We start from the raw sequence: 13,132 nt of genomic DNA on the forward strand, positions 1-13,132 counted from the left end.
CAGTTAAAAGGGTGATAGATATTCGCCGTCAGTAATCACACTTATTATAACCTGAGTGGTACATAAGATAACACATGACGGCACAAACACCACCCATCAACAGGGATTTGTATCCCTCGCAGCAAAACCATTCGGTCGGCGGGGTGTTTTTTTATTTTTTTCTTTAAAACTGCTGCTTTGGCTGTTTCGGCTGCTTTGGCTTGTAAAAGCTTAAAGTGGATAGTTTCAAGTTGTTTTTTTTATTATTTATTTTATTTTATTTTTTTTATTTCAGCTATGGCATTGTGACAGACGTGTGAGCTGACTGTGGATTTTTTTTTTTTTTTTTTTTTTTTTTTTGAGTGGTTGTTTGGGCGAGGTGCAGGGCGTTGTGGGAGCCCCGGCTGCACTTTGCAGATACACACGCCTGCGCTTTCAAGCCCAGACCCATCAAAATGGCCCCGTCAGCCTGCTGTCTCCTGGGACTCCCTGCTGCAGTACAGGAGGATTAAAGCTTTTTATGAAGCATTTTCACAGCCAGAGGTGTGCGCCGTATCAGCATGTGTGCCATTTTAGTCAACAAGCGTAGACTTAACCAACGCTGTACGCTTAAAGCTAGAAAAATGGCGCAGGGTGGAATTTTGCATCCAATCTGGTCAGCTAATTGGACTACAAAGGGGAGGAGAAGCTTTGGAGCTTTCAAAGCAACGCAGCCACACAGTCCACAGCAAAAGAGAGAGAGAAAAAAACAACAACATCAACAACAAAAAACAGGAAAAACCATCCCCCCTTTTCTGGCACATTGTTCACAATCGAGTTAATTATGCTCACATAGAAGTGTGTTAAACTGGGCCAGATTGTACTACAGCTCCTGTGGACTGTGGGATGAACGTTACAATGAAAAGTGTTATTGTTTATTCTCGCTTCAGGTGCTGCATTCGGGTTGATGCGAGAGCTGCGAGCTTTGGGGGGGGAAAAAAACATACGGCAAAGGAGCCTGCAAATTCATTAAATCTTCTTACGGAAAAGGTTGCAAATTATGAAGTTAGTAGATGTTTTCTACACCCTCCAAATCTCACTTTCTTCTCAGCTCTGTTGCTCTGTATTTTACAGAAGCAGAGGCCAGGATACCAGCTGTAACCGCGTTTTAAAATTTAGCTCACAATCTGTGACAATTAACACTGCCTTCAGCCCCATGTGTGATAAATTGCAAGCAGGAGAAGCCCATTTGTTCCAGCCTTATCTTTGAGGCCGCTGTTGGAAGACTGAATTATCTATTATCAGACAGAACTGGAAATGACTGGAAACCAAACACAGATTAGGACCTCAAATTTGAGTCATCCTGCAGAATGGGGTGCATTTGCATGTAGCCAACCAGCCCAGGACATGTTGGAGACCAATCCCAGTCAAGTCGACAGATCCACAGCCTTCTCCGGCAAGGATCTGCTCAGAAAGGGATTGCAATGTCTTAAACTCTAATTGATTCAAAATAGATTTGAGTGTATCTTGGTTATATATTGAAAAACATGTGAATTAAAATTTTAGGATGATTTCACGTTACTTCAGATAAATATTACATGAATTAAATCAGATCAATGTGTTCCTCCAAAACCCTTCACCTCATTTCTGTATGTACTGTATATTTAGTGACAGAATCGATCACTTTCTCTCAGTTTAAAGTCGGTTCAAATGTTTACCAGATCACCACATGGACATTGAATAAGCAGTAAAAAATGGTTTGTTTAACTACATTTTTCTTCCTTCCCAAATGCTGTCCATGGTGCTGATATGTGCGTCATCTGCGAGCACGCTCTGCCACCCAGTGGCTGACTGTGTGAATTACACGCCTGCTCAGTGAACGGGAGGGAATGAAAAGAATTCCGGAACTGAGGCGTTTGTTCCTAGCCGAGCTTCAAAACCTGGCGCACCTTCGATGCGAGTGTTTTGTACATGTTCGTTTCACTTCTGTTGGTTCACGTTTTTAGTAAGTTGGACTATTTCGTCTTTTATCTCACGAGGGGGTGTCAAATGTGTGTGTGCCGGCATGCAGAGGAGGATGAAATGTGTTTAGACCCTCAGGTTGACGTCACAACGTCTCAGTGCTAAGGTGACAGTTTGGTGCTCGCTAGCTAGTAGCAGTTAGCTTTAGCCTGCTTGATGATGCTAGTTCGTGAAATAAAACGGTGATGGTGAAGAGTACTTTGGATTCATCTGTTACAGTAAAATAGCGTCATGGGTTGTATGTAAATGACATGCTCAAATAGCCTTTGAAGTATGACACAAAAAGCTTTTGAGTAAGGGAACTGTTACTTTCAACGTCTAACCTTCATCCAGAAAATAAATAAATTGTTTTATGGTAACCTACTGCAAATGTGTTATAGTTCAAATCCCCCCAAAAGATTACTTTAGTCTATGGCTAATAACCAAGTACCACTCTTCAGTTCGGCATATGTCTTATTCAAAAGCAGTATGTTGTATTAATTAAATGTTAACTCTGTGAGTCGGTTCAACCTCCTCACTGCCATTCACAGTGTTCTGTATTTTGGTACTGATCATCCAAGAGCAACTGGTGTAGTTTAAATATTATTTACATTTCTGAAATATTTTTCTTTAAAATATAGGAATGCACTGCAAAGCAATGTTAAATCAGACAATGTGTGATACTTTGCACCAGACAGAATTATGATGGCCATTTCTGACTCTGATGACCTACATGTAGTTAAACTGAGCACACTAACGATGTACTTCATTTTTTTGTTTGTTATGGCTGTCTGTGTTATTTTTCTGCTCGTTACATATTTCTCCAGCTAATGGACTGACTTCGGCCAGCAGAGATGCTGTTTAAAGATCTCCCAAGAGAGGCCCTGATGCGGCCCTTGTCCAGGAATGAAGTGGTGGGCATGTTGCTGAGGCTGACCATCTTCGGTGCAGCGACCTACTACAGCATCAAATGGGTCGTGGATGCAATGGACCCTACTGCCAAACAGAAAAGCCAAGCCAAGAAAAGGGTATAAACCACATACTCATGACTTATATCAGTCTGAGAGGCGATGTAGCCATTTGTCGTGGTTCTCTGCAGTCAGTGTAACAGAGGTGGTTAAAAAGAGGAGTAACTGGAGCAGCAGTTTTTCACACTTTTAGTTCCCTTCTTGTGTCTTCAGCTGATCTGTGTGTGTCTTATGTCTCCAGGCAGAACAGCTGATGAAGAGGATTGGTGTTGAGGGGGTCAAACTTACAGAGTATGAGATGAACATTGCATCTCACCTAGTTGATCCACAAACCATGAAGGTAACAGCTGTAATCTTCCACCCATGATGATCCGATTATAGCGTGTCATGACATGTTAGTGTTTTGGGGTTTTTTTTACCGCTTTGCTCACTCACAGACAGACATTTTCATGGTACTCTACTTCCCTGCAGGTGTCCTGGAGAGATATAGCAGGTCTGGATGAGGTTATAAATGAGCTGCAAGACACAGTCATCCTGCCCTTTCAGAAACGACACCTTTTAGCTGGATCCAAACTCTTTCAGCCTCCGAAAGGTACAACATTTGATTATCTTTATAAAACAAGATGAGCTAACTTCTTCTAGTAACTGCGAGTGATGTATTAATGCTTATGACACTACATTTTGGTGCCTGCCAATATTTAGTCTCTTATATTTCCAGAAAGTATTTGGCTGAAGTTTGTTGTTTTGGCTTTGTGTGGTATTTCTTTCCACGTGAGGTAAAGTCTGTTGGAATTGCAGCTTCTCTAACACATGTTCCCTCAGTTTAAGAAAATAGAGTGTTTCATTTTATGTCATTTATTAGTTCAATTCCAGATGAGATCAGAAACCGAATAATACACATTTTATGATTGAAAAGGAGCAGTGAGAAAGAAAATTATTTCTTGCATGCCCCCTTTTCACAATTAATAGATAAAAAACATAGTCTGGCATAGATAGTTTGCCAATACTGTCAGCAGATGCTTGGTTTCTCAACTTAGGATCTACCAGGTCCTGAAATGAAAGTCAGAAGAGTGATTTGGCACATGATGACCATCGTTTGACCTAGAATTTCGGGGTAGTGTAAATAAGAAGGCACACTGCTATAACCCAAGATCCTCAAAGTGCTGAAGACAGTCAGTTTAACTGTATGATAAATATGTACTTCTAAAGAGCCACAACAGTGAGAACCAGAACCACTTTCTGTTATGAATGCTAATATTGTGGGTTTAAGTGCATCAGTAGCTAAATTACATAAAAAAAAGGTTTTAATGTTTATCACTTTGACAAACTGCAGACACTTAAAGTTGTTATGAACGTCTTCAGTTTGTCTCTTAGTCACTCACTTCCTCGTTATTGTTAGAAAGCAGTCCAGTGTATTTTGCCTCCATCTAGAGCTTCATGCCACAAAAGCATCTGACAGGATTTATGCACTTGGCAGCTTGTCACTTAGAAGAATACTTTACTTACTGTTGAGAGTTTTTACTGTTTGGCACAAAGCTTTACGCTGAGCTTTGGGATGAGTCAACCTCTAAAATTAGCTGCTTTGGGAACCCAGTTCTGCTCCTAGTCTCCGGTCTCTGTTTATATCATGTAAATTAGTGCGTGATGAGTTGGAGCAAATGTTCCATTTTCGTACATGTGTTAAACAAGACCAAGAAAGGGAAAATAATTCTCCCCATTGTTGCCAGTATTGGTTGTCGTGATTTAAAGGGGAATTCCAGTATTTTTAAACCTGGGCCTCATAATTACATGTATAAGTGTGATAATGATTTGAACTTACTGAAAGTTCTTTTAATCTGTCCAGTAGATGGCCTCACCTGGCTGCCTTAACACCGCTGCATTGGCCATTCCAACCCTCAAACATGCTTGTTCTTGCCACTGAGAGGCTGAGGTTGTTATTTTAATTGTCTGATGACATTACAGAAATCATTCCTACAGAGATATATCCTTTCATTAAATAATAAGATCACACTGAGACATGTAAATATAGGATCCAGGTTTAAAAACACTGAAATTTGCCTAAAAATAATCAAGTCTGTAAGAAATAATAATAAAAAAATATATACATTTTTTTCTTCTCCATTCAGATTATATTTTATAGACATAAAAGTATTGGGTACCTTTGCATAATATAGGTAGGAATGTTTAAAGAAATCAAGTGCTTGAATAACCATATTTTTCTTCTTTTAATATTTATTTCTTGCAGGTGTTTTATTGTTCGGTCCTCCGGGATGTGGGAAGACCATGATCGCCAAGGCAACAGCCAAAGCCTCAGGCTGCAAGTTCATCAACCTTCAGGCCTCCACGCTGACAGACATGTGGTATGGCGAATCACAGAAGCTGACTGCTGCTGTCTTCTCATTGGCTGTCAAAATCCAGCCCTGCATCATCTTCATCGATGAGATCGGTGAGCTCATGTCAAAAGTAATGCTTTGAAAATGTGATTTTATTTAACTGTTTGATGTGATTTATCTTCAACCTTTCAAGCAGAAATGATCTTAAAAATAATGTTTTGATGTTGTGACAGTTTTTATTAGAAAAGAAATCAGATTGTTTCCTTTCAGAATTGTATTCTTGTCAGGCTAAAGCAGCACTGAACACCTAAAAAATGACATTTCTTTTAGAGGTTAGCAGCTCCTTAAAGCATAGTGAGTCAGACTTCAAAATGCTTCTTCCAGACTGTCAACCCTAAAGCTGTCAAGTTCAATCACAATGTCCTCTCTGTCAACTGCACCCACTTCCTCTCTTGAACCCCCCGCGCCTTCTACGTCTTAGCAATGTTTGAGTATCCAAACTACGGTTTTCATGATGCAAACAGAAAGAAGAATGTTGTCATGGATTCAATGTGGGCTGCAGCTTAAGCCCTGTTTTAATTTACCCTATATGTATTTACATTTTGGCAAATTGGCACAATTGAACGTGTGCCAAATCGGCTGGTAGCAGTTCTTGTTTGCAGTGCACTCATGAAAATACAAAAAAGGATCACTGGATTACATTGATACTGAAGAAAACTTATAAAACTTCCCTGAGTTATAAGGAGCCTTTTTTTATTATTTCTCAGTGTATTGAACCTTTATTTGAGAATCAACATCAGAGATAATTATATTCTTGGAAAGTCACACAGAATCTAAATATGTGCATTGTGATTGTGAGCTGTGATATCACCGAGTTTGGACTCCTAGAAGGAGTGTAATTATTGCAAATTGCGGTAACCAGGCACTAAGTAGTACTTTGGGTGGCTGAAAGACCTGTTTGTCACAGCTGGTGCTGCTGCTACAACTGCTGTTCTTTTCAGAAGCACCCCAACCTTCACTCCCCCTCACAATTTAAACACTTCTGGTGTAGAATATCATGACAGGCAAAAATCCATTCTTTATTAAAGGGGCATTTTCAGGCTAATATACAAGCAAATCATTTTAATCCTATTTCATCCCCATGAAATTGCCCAAACTGATATCACCCTGTTCTCTGTCGGCTCTCAAGCATTTCGTGTCATTTCTTTTTTCATCCTTGTTCTCTCATCCTTTATGTTAGAGTCATTTCTGAGGAACCGCTCCAGTCTGGACCATGAGGCCACAGCCATGATGAAGGCCCAGTTCATGAGCCTGTGGGACGGCATTGATACCTCCTCAACCACCCAGGTTACACAACCAGAGCTCGCTCTTACTCTGTAATGTACAGACCAGATTAAATAACTGGTAGGGACTGTATTTGGAAAAGTATTTGGGGAAAAAGCGTACATAAATAGTGCCTTTTCACATGGTGTGTGTGCTGTGTTTGAGGATGAAATGCAGCTGGTAGTTCTGTCACCATGATGTATTCACACTGTGATTCCTGTGATTACAGGTGATGGTGATGGGAGCTACAAACAGGCCACAAGATGTGGACCCAGCCATTCTGCGCCGGATGCCCACCACTTTTCATGTTGGCCTGCCAGTAAGATATACACACACAAGCACAGTTTTAACGTATGTAATCTAATACACATAAATAGATATGTATTGATTATAATTTATATTTATGAAATATGTATTTTTGATATGCAAGGTTTAAATAAATAGGAGCAGATACATTCAAATTTGAAAGGGTAAAATAAACTTCTGTTTACAGATAATGAATTCTCGTACCCACTGTACAATTCTTTTTAACATCACCAGCTAATCTCTAGTGATTAAATGACTGTGTTTTTAGAGCTTTGTACTTCTCGTAAAGTAAAGGATCAGAGCTCGAACACACTGAACTGTGTGTCTTAGATTGTCTCATGGCCGCTGGCCAAACCACAAAAAGCACTCGCAATCTTCTTCCACTACAATAAACAGTCCCTTATCGTGACATATGTACATTTATTTGAGCTGCTGATGCTCAACAGGGGAAAATGGTAAGTGAGTACAAGATTCAAGTTTTAAAACACTACAAGTATAATACTTATTATTTATATATGAGGTGTTCAGGCAGTTAATACAGTAGTCAGTGCTAATTGTTGGCTACCAGCTGTTTTTGACTCATAGGTTGCACATTAATAGGCAGTTTTTTGTTTTGTTTTTCAATAAGAACTACTGTTCTTGTTTCTTTGCAGAACACAAGACAAAGACAGGACATCCTGAGGCTGATTTTAGCAGGAGAAAATGTAAGTTGTGTTTTCTTTGCATCCTATTCACATGTGGAAGAAATGATTTTATTGAATGCTTTCTTGTCGACCTCAAAGTCCATTTAGCACCTGTGTTTTCTCTGTCAAATCACATTAGACACAGCACAACCAGTGACAGCTAGCAGATTGATTCTGTGTAAATGTCTAATACTGCTGTCCTGCTTTTTTTCTCAGCTAAGCAACGCCATCAATCTGAAGGAGATTGCTGAGAAGACAGACGGTTACTCGGGCAGCGACCTCCGGGAGCTGTGCCGCGATGCTGCCATGTATCGTGTCCGGGACTACGTCCGCAAGGAGCAGATGAGGCAGATCGCCCAGCAGCTACAGGACTGCCAGGAGGAGGAGAAGTATGACTCATTTTCAAACACCCACAAGATTTCATAGCCCTCGTCTCAGCTGATCATCTCTTTGTTTAACTGCTGCACCTGCCCTTAACAATTTGAGGTTAGACCAGTGTGGGCTTTTGTATGCTGACAGCAGTATTATTCTAACTTTGTATTTGACTAAATACTCCCACTAATTAAGCTTTCTCCTCAGTTTTCGTGACAAAACATTCATGTTTTGAGGCAGTATTAGACCAATTAAAATTATAATGATTACTCACATATATTATTATTGGAGTGTTGATGACCTTCACAAAGTGCTGTATACCATTCAGTTGGACAATGTCAGATAGTAACTGGATGGTTTCTTACATTTTATAAAAGGCGAAATATCTGATCTGTGTAACCCATGCTTGAGCTGTTGCTAAGCGACTATTGAAACCCCATTTCGGAGCAAAGCGTTATTGCTAAAAGAAGAAATGTTTTGAACTTTCTCTTTTCAGCCCTCTAAACACACTAAACTCATAGCTGAGCTCGCTGCAGTTATGACACCAGGCATCAGTGTGTTGTTTCGATATAATATAAGGAAGCAGAGAATGTTACTAAAGGCTAGCTACAGACTTGCAGCCTTAATGAAGTTCTCTGTAATCAGTGCACTTGAGAGATTCATTTGGCTCCACATATAGCAAATAAAAATCAAGTTTTTTGCATCCAACTTCCTCAACATGTCAGTATATTTGAGGGAATTTAAAGGAGGCTGACATTAGCATGTTGTGCAAAATAAGAACAGTAAAATGTAATCCCTAAGTCTGATTTGTGTGTAATGTTAATTGGTTTTGATGGTTTTGAGTATGTATGTGTGTTCACACTGGAAACATGGCAAATCTATCACTATGCATACAAACCCCCCCCTTTTTTTTAGTGGGTACACTATGCCAATGCTGCTCACAGGTGGAAATATAATGAAAACACTTGTTGGAGGCGAAAAAGATCCAGGAGCACTTCAGGAACAAAAGAAAAAAGCTGTTTCTTGAAGAGATTTAGAAGTGTTTAATTACAAGTGGCAGTCTAAATTTTGATTGATGTCTGGTGGCACAAGTATTATTTGATTTCCTCACAAGGGGGAAACAAAGCTACTGATTGATTGGCAGCCTTTAATTGTGCAAACAGTCTAAGTGTCTTCATCAGAGTCTAATGAACAAAGACATGAAGCAAACACTAGTCAACCTAGACCAGGTGTGCAATTGTTATTGGATAATAGAGTATGGCAGGGATGAGGCTTTATATTGTAGGCCAACCCTGAAGTTGCCATCGCCCTTGACAAAAAGCCTGTGAGAGCTTTTTATTACGATTTTGGGTAATTGCAGAAAATTAGCTCTGTGGCAAACACCAGTCTATGAAACTTATACATTTTGTTCGGCGAGATAATCTTCACATCTCTTATGATTTATGAATTTAAAGGTAACTAAGTTACTGCCACCAGCAAGCTTCCTGCAACAATACACCACTTTATTATAAATCTATCTACAAGTTATAATGCTAGACTGTGAAGACAGACTCATGAATAGATGAGTTTCTGTGCTTGTACTTAGGTTCAATGTCTCTGTCATCCTCTGTAGTCTCCTTCGACTTCTTAGCAACCACCCTTCATAAGTCACATAAATGCTTTGCTCCCATTGACATGGGAACCGAATGTTTCTTAGATACTGCTAAAAAACATTATACTGTAAAGGCTACCATATAGAACAAACAGTAAACAACTTGTGACATAGCTAGTTTCGTGTCCTCTGTCCAACCTCTGACCTCTGGTGTCCTTCGCCACAGACCCGTCGACGAGGAACGGCTGCGGCCAGTCACCCAGCTGGACCTCCTCTTCGGCCTGGACAAGATGAAGGAATCAAAGCGTGCCACAGCTTTCATGTTACCCAGCGTGGCAGAGGTTCCCCTGGACTAACCACAACACAACACTCCCGACAGCAAACGTGTTCTCTGCCACACAGTGTCCACAGGCTGTTCCAAGTGGCCGAGCAGAGGCTCCTTGAACATGTCAGAGGTGCAGCTGGAAGTTTATTTTTTCCAGGCAGGGATTGTTCTGAGCATGCTCGTTTCCAGCACAACCCTGTTACATGTGTACAGTTATAATACATTCAGAAATCTAATGTCTCCGAGAAGCAACTGACCGGCTCTGTTGGAGAGATTAGGAGTCAGAGTCTTGCCAAGAGCGTTATGAAAGCTTGTTCTGAAGAGCAGAAAGCCTTCTTCAGAAACTTCATGAAACTGTCGGAAGTAACTCTAAAAACGACTCTACTGTACGACTCCCACCATTGACTTACATATGATCATGACCAGAGGTGAGTAAGTGTGCTGACTCATGATTCATGAGTCATTCAAAGTTTGGACTCTAGTTCAGTTTAATCCTTAAATCAACCATTACTCCGTGCTGTCCTTGTTCGCAGACACTCACGAAGAACAAAGACTTTAAAATCCAATCATATAAACTGAGTGCTTTGTAAGAAATGATTCAGCTGATCCTGTCGCCCCCAGTTCACACTACTCTGTATTGTCTGCAAGTGTTGTCGTAGATAGCAAGTTAAAGTAATATCACATTTGCACATTAGGCTGAGATTTTAATTGAAGTAGGCTGCTTCCTCCTGGTGGATGAGCTGATACTGTTTTGACATTTTTTAACTGTAATTGAACCCCACCTATAACAATCTGAGCCAGCATCCCCATTAAAAGACACTGATTTGACCTTTTATCATTATCTTACTGACTGTACAAATACATGTAGTTGCTGTATCATTGTTCATTGCTTCTCAGCTGTTAGCAGGTGTATAATAGGAATCATACATGTTTGTGAATGTGGAAGCAAAATGTTGCTTTAGAGCAACGGCTCGGACTTGAATGCAGCTGGTTACTCAATCCAGTGATTTAATGCTGTTTTGCAAAGCGAATTCTTCAGCACATCTTCTTTTATTTTTCCACCCAAAATGACAATATGTTGACAAGCTGTTACTTTTGTGGAATTTTCTCACAAAGCTCTTTTTAAGTGTTATTTTTAGTAATGGTTAGTTCCCTTTGTTTTGGTTTGAATGTTTTTATAATTAACTTTTCGTGTCACGTCCTGGCCATCAATCAATGACTGACACGCATCAGGGTTTTCGGTGCCAGTTTACTTTCATTCTCACTTTAAGGAGAGCTTGGCTTTAGATTCTGAATACTTTGATTCAACTGTCGGGCTGGAGTTGCTGCGACTTGCTTTTTCTGCCTTCCCTCTGTATAAAAAGCCTCATTATTTGCCACATGGACACAGCATGTGTTCATGGATCTGTTTGTGGGTCTAGTTTAGACCTTTCGCCCACACAGTTGAGGCAGCCAGGGCATATCTGTCATTGAGCCGCAGCCACGTGGTGGCACTGTAGCTGCACTGTCCTGTTACTGAGGCAGCCGCAGATATGGACTGCTCACATGTAGAGGAGCTTCACGCGTTATGGTGAGACAGTGGAACAGGGGACCCTGCTAACAGGATTATTTCTCCCTTATTGCTTTATTCATTGTTGCTCTTCATTAGAGTACCTCGGGTGACAGTGAAAGGTCAAAATGTTGCCATGTAAACCAACAGTTGTGTCGCAGCAGCTGGCAGGTCTTAGTTCCCTTTCCCAGGGAAAGATAACATCCTTTTAAAATGTTTTCCTTCAATGCAATATCACTCATCAGGTAATTAATCAATTATATGACGAGAGACTAATTCTGTGTTCACATGCAGTTACTGTTTATTCTACTGTCAACTGTGTTGAGTGTACGATATGTTAACCATGTACTGTAAAGTGTATTTATTAAAAGACTGAAGAAAATATTTATCTTTTTTCAACCAGCAAAAATGTTACCTCATTTATTTCAGCATGGATTTAGAGCTGTTAGTCTTTGTCCTGTCCATGTTTGTGTCTTAAATGTAATAAATCTCATTATTCCCAAAGACAGAATCCAACATGTGAAGATTTTAATTTTATTTCCCAAACCTGCTTACTATTAGAATCGATTTGTGTGTTGGCATAAGTAAGCCACGGGTGATTTTACCAATAGCTTTCTCACCAAATGACAAACCTGTTGATTGTGTTTGGACTCTTGAAAGAGTAGCTGTGGGGTGTCTGCTTCTTCATTGGGCTTATGAATCATAATAACCTGTTTGTAAATTCTGCAGTTGCTGCAGTCAGATTCTGAACCCTTTGGGCATGCATTAATAAGCTCATTGTTGGCAATAATCAAACGCTGACTCTTTCAACTGTTTTTGTTCCGGTCCTGCTGCCGGTATGTAACAAAAGTCTTGCATCTGTAATTAGTGCTCTTTTCAGGACTTGCTGACAGACCAACAATTGCACTGTGATTTTTTCTTTTCTTTTCTTTTTTTTTTTTTTTTTTTTAATGGATGTATAACAAAGTGCTCTAATGTCAAGAAATCTCAATTACTTGTGCTTAATGACATGCACAAATTGACAAAAATTTTCACAGGATTTACAAGATTTTTATGTGACAGCAGCTTTATGATGATATTACCCAACCTCTGCTTTTTAAGGTGTTTTTAAGGTATCCAGTCTAGACCACCTTCAGGTCTGACTGCCATGGCCCCCATCTGCCACCTCAGCGGTCATTGTTAAAGAGCCCTGTTATAAAGGTTTGGTAGACCAACTAAACTTTTTCATTCTTTAGCCACACTGGCAGTGCAGCTGTAAATGTATTGGTTGTTGAACCATTTTGGTCCAGACTAAAATGTCTCACAAATATGGGATGGGGTGATGTGAAATTTTGTGCATACATTTGTGGTCCCCAGAGGAAAACTCCTATTGACGGAGAGGAAATTGTGACTCCGGTGATGACATTCCATTTCACCTGCAGCTTGAAGTTGGTGTTTTCCCAAAAGTTTAGTTCAAGACCAACTATCTGCAAAAGACATTGTCATCAACCTCAGCTCTGCAAGACTTTGTGTTTGCAGTCAGCTAACAAATGTAAGCGCACTAGCTAGCAGGCTAAACTAAATATCACTATGCTGCTAGCAGTGCTGTCGACTGCAAGTTGTTTGAATGATTATTTTTGTATGTTTTAACCACCTAGTTTGTTTATAAATGGATGTAATTAACAAGTATCAGTTTATCAGATAACTACTTAGCATTAACACATGCGGAAAGTAAAACCTTTGC

The 13,132-nt window shown here is 40.0% G+C and overlaps 1 protein-coding gene across 4 annotated transcripts; it reads left to right on the top strand.

Moving 5' to 3' along the window:
• Positions 1 to 1,817: 1,817 nt before the first annotated feature.
• On the top strand, positions 1,818 to 11,920 carry atad1a (ATPase family AAA domain containing 1a). Of its 4 annotated transcripts, none has more exons than XM_037099312.1 (10): positions 1,818 to 1,963; positions 2,812 to 2,987; positions 3,169 to 3,267; positions 3,399 to 3,519; positions 5,173 to 5,373; positions 6,501 to 6,607; positions 6,813 to 6,902; positions 7,543 to 7,593; positions 7,789 to 7,961; positions 9,762 to 11,920. In XM_037099312.1, exons 1-10 carry the CDS (start codon positions 1,930 to 1,932, stop codon positions 9,889 to 9,891), a joined length of 1,182 nt encoding a protein of 393 aa, XP_036955207.1. In that variant the 5' UTR covers positions 1,818 to 1,929; the 3' UTR covers positions 9,892 to 11,920. The 4 variants fall into 4 exon arrangements, with proteins under 4 accessions (XP_036955207.1, XP_036955208.1, XP_036955209.1 ...); XM_037099313.1 differs by having other exon boundaries at positions 1,832 to 1,963; positions 2,787 to 2,987; XM_037099314.1 differs by having other exon boundaries at positions 1,957 to 2,086; positions 2,787 to 2,987.
• Positions 11,921 to 13,132: the final 1,212 nt, after the last annotated feature.

Source organism: Acanthopagrus latus, chromosome 5 (genome assembly GCF_904848185.1).
Source record: "Acanthopagrus latus isolate v.2019 chromosome 5, fAcaLat1.1, whole genome shotgun sequence".
NCBI lineage: Eukaryota > Metazoa > Chordata > Actinopteri > Spariformes > Sparidae > Acanthopagrus > Acanthopagrus latus.

Bases quoted from the DNA above. Each gene is read 5' to 3' on its own strand.
- atad1a (XM_037099312.1), top strand. From the start codon at position 1,930: ATGTTCGTTTCACTTCTGTTGGTTCACGTTTTTA. The intron at 5,374-6,500 runs GTGAGCTCATGT...CCTTTATGTTAG, and splicing joins CATCTTCATCGATGAGATCG to AGTCATTTCTGAGGAACCGC. The intron at 6,608-6,812 runs GTTACACAACCA...CTGTGATTACAG, and splicing joins ATACCTCCTCAACCACCCAG to GTGATGGTGATGGGAGCTAC.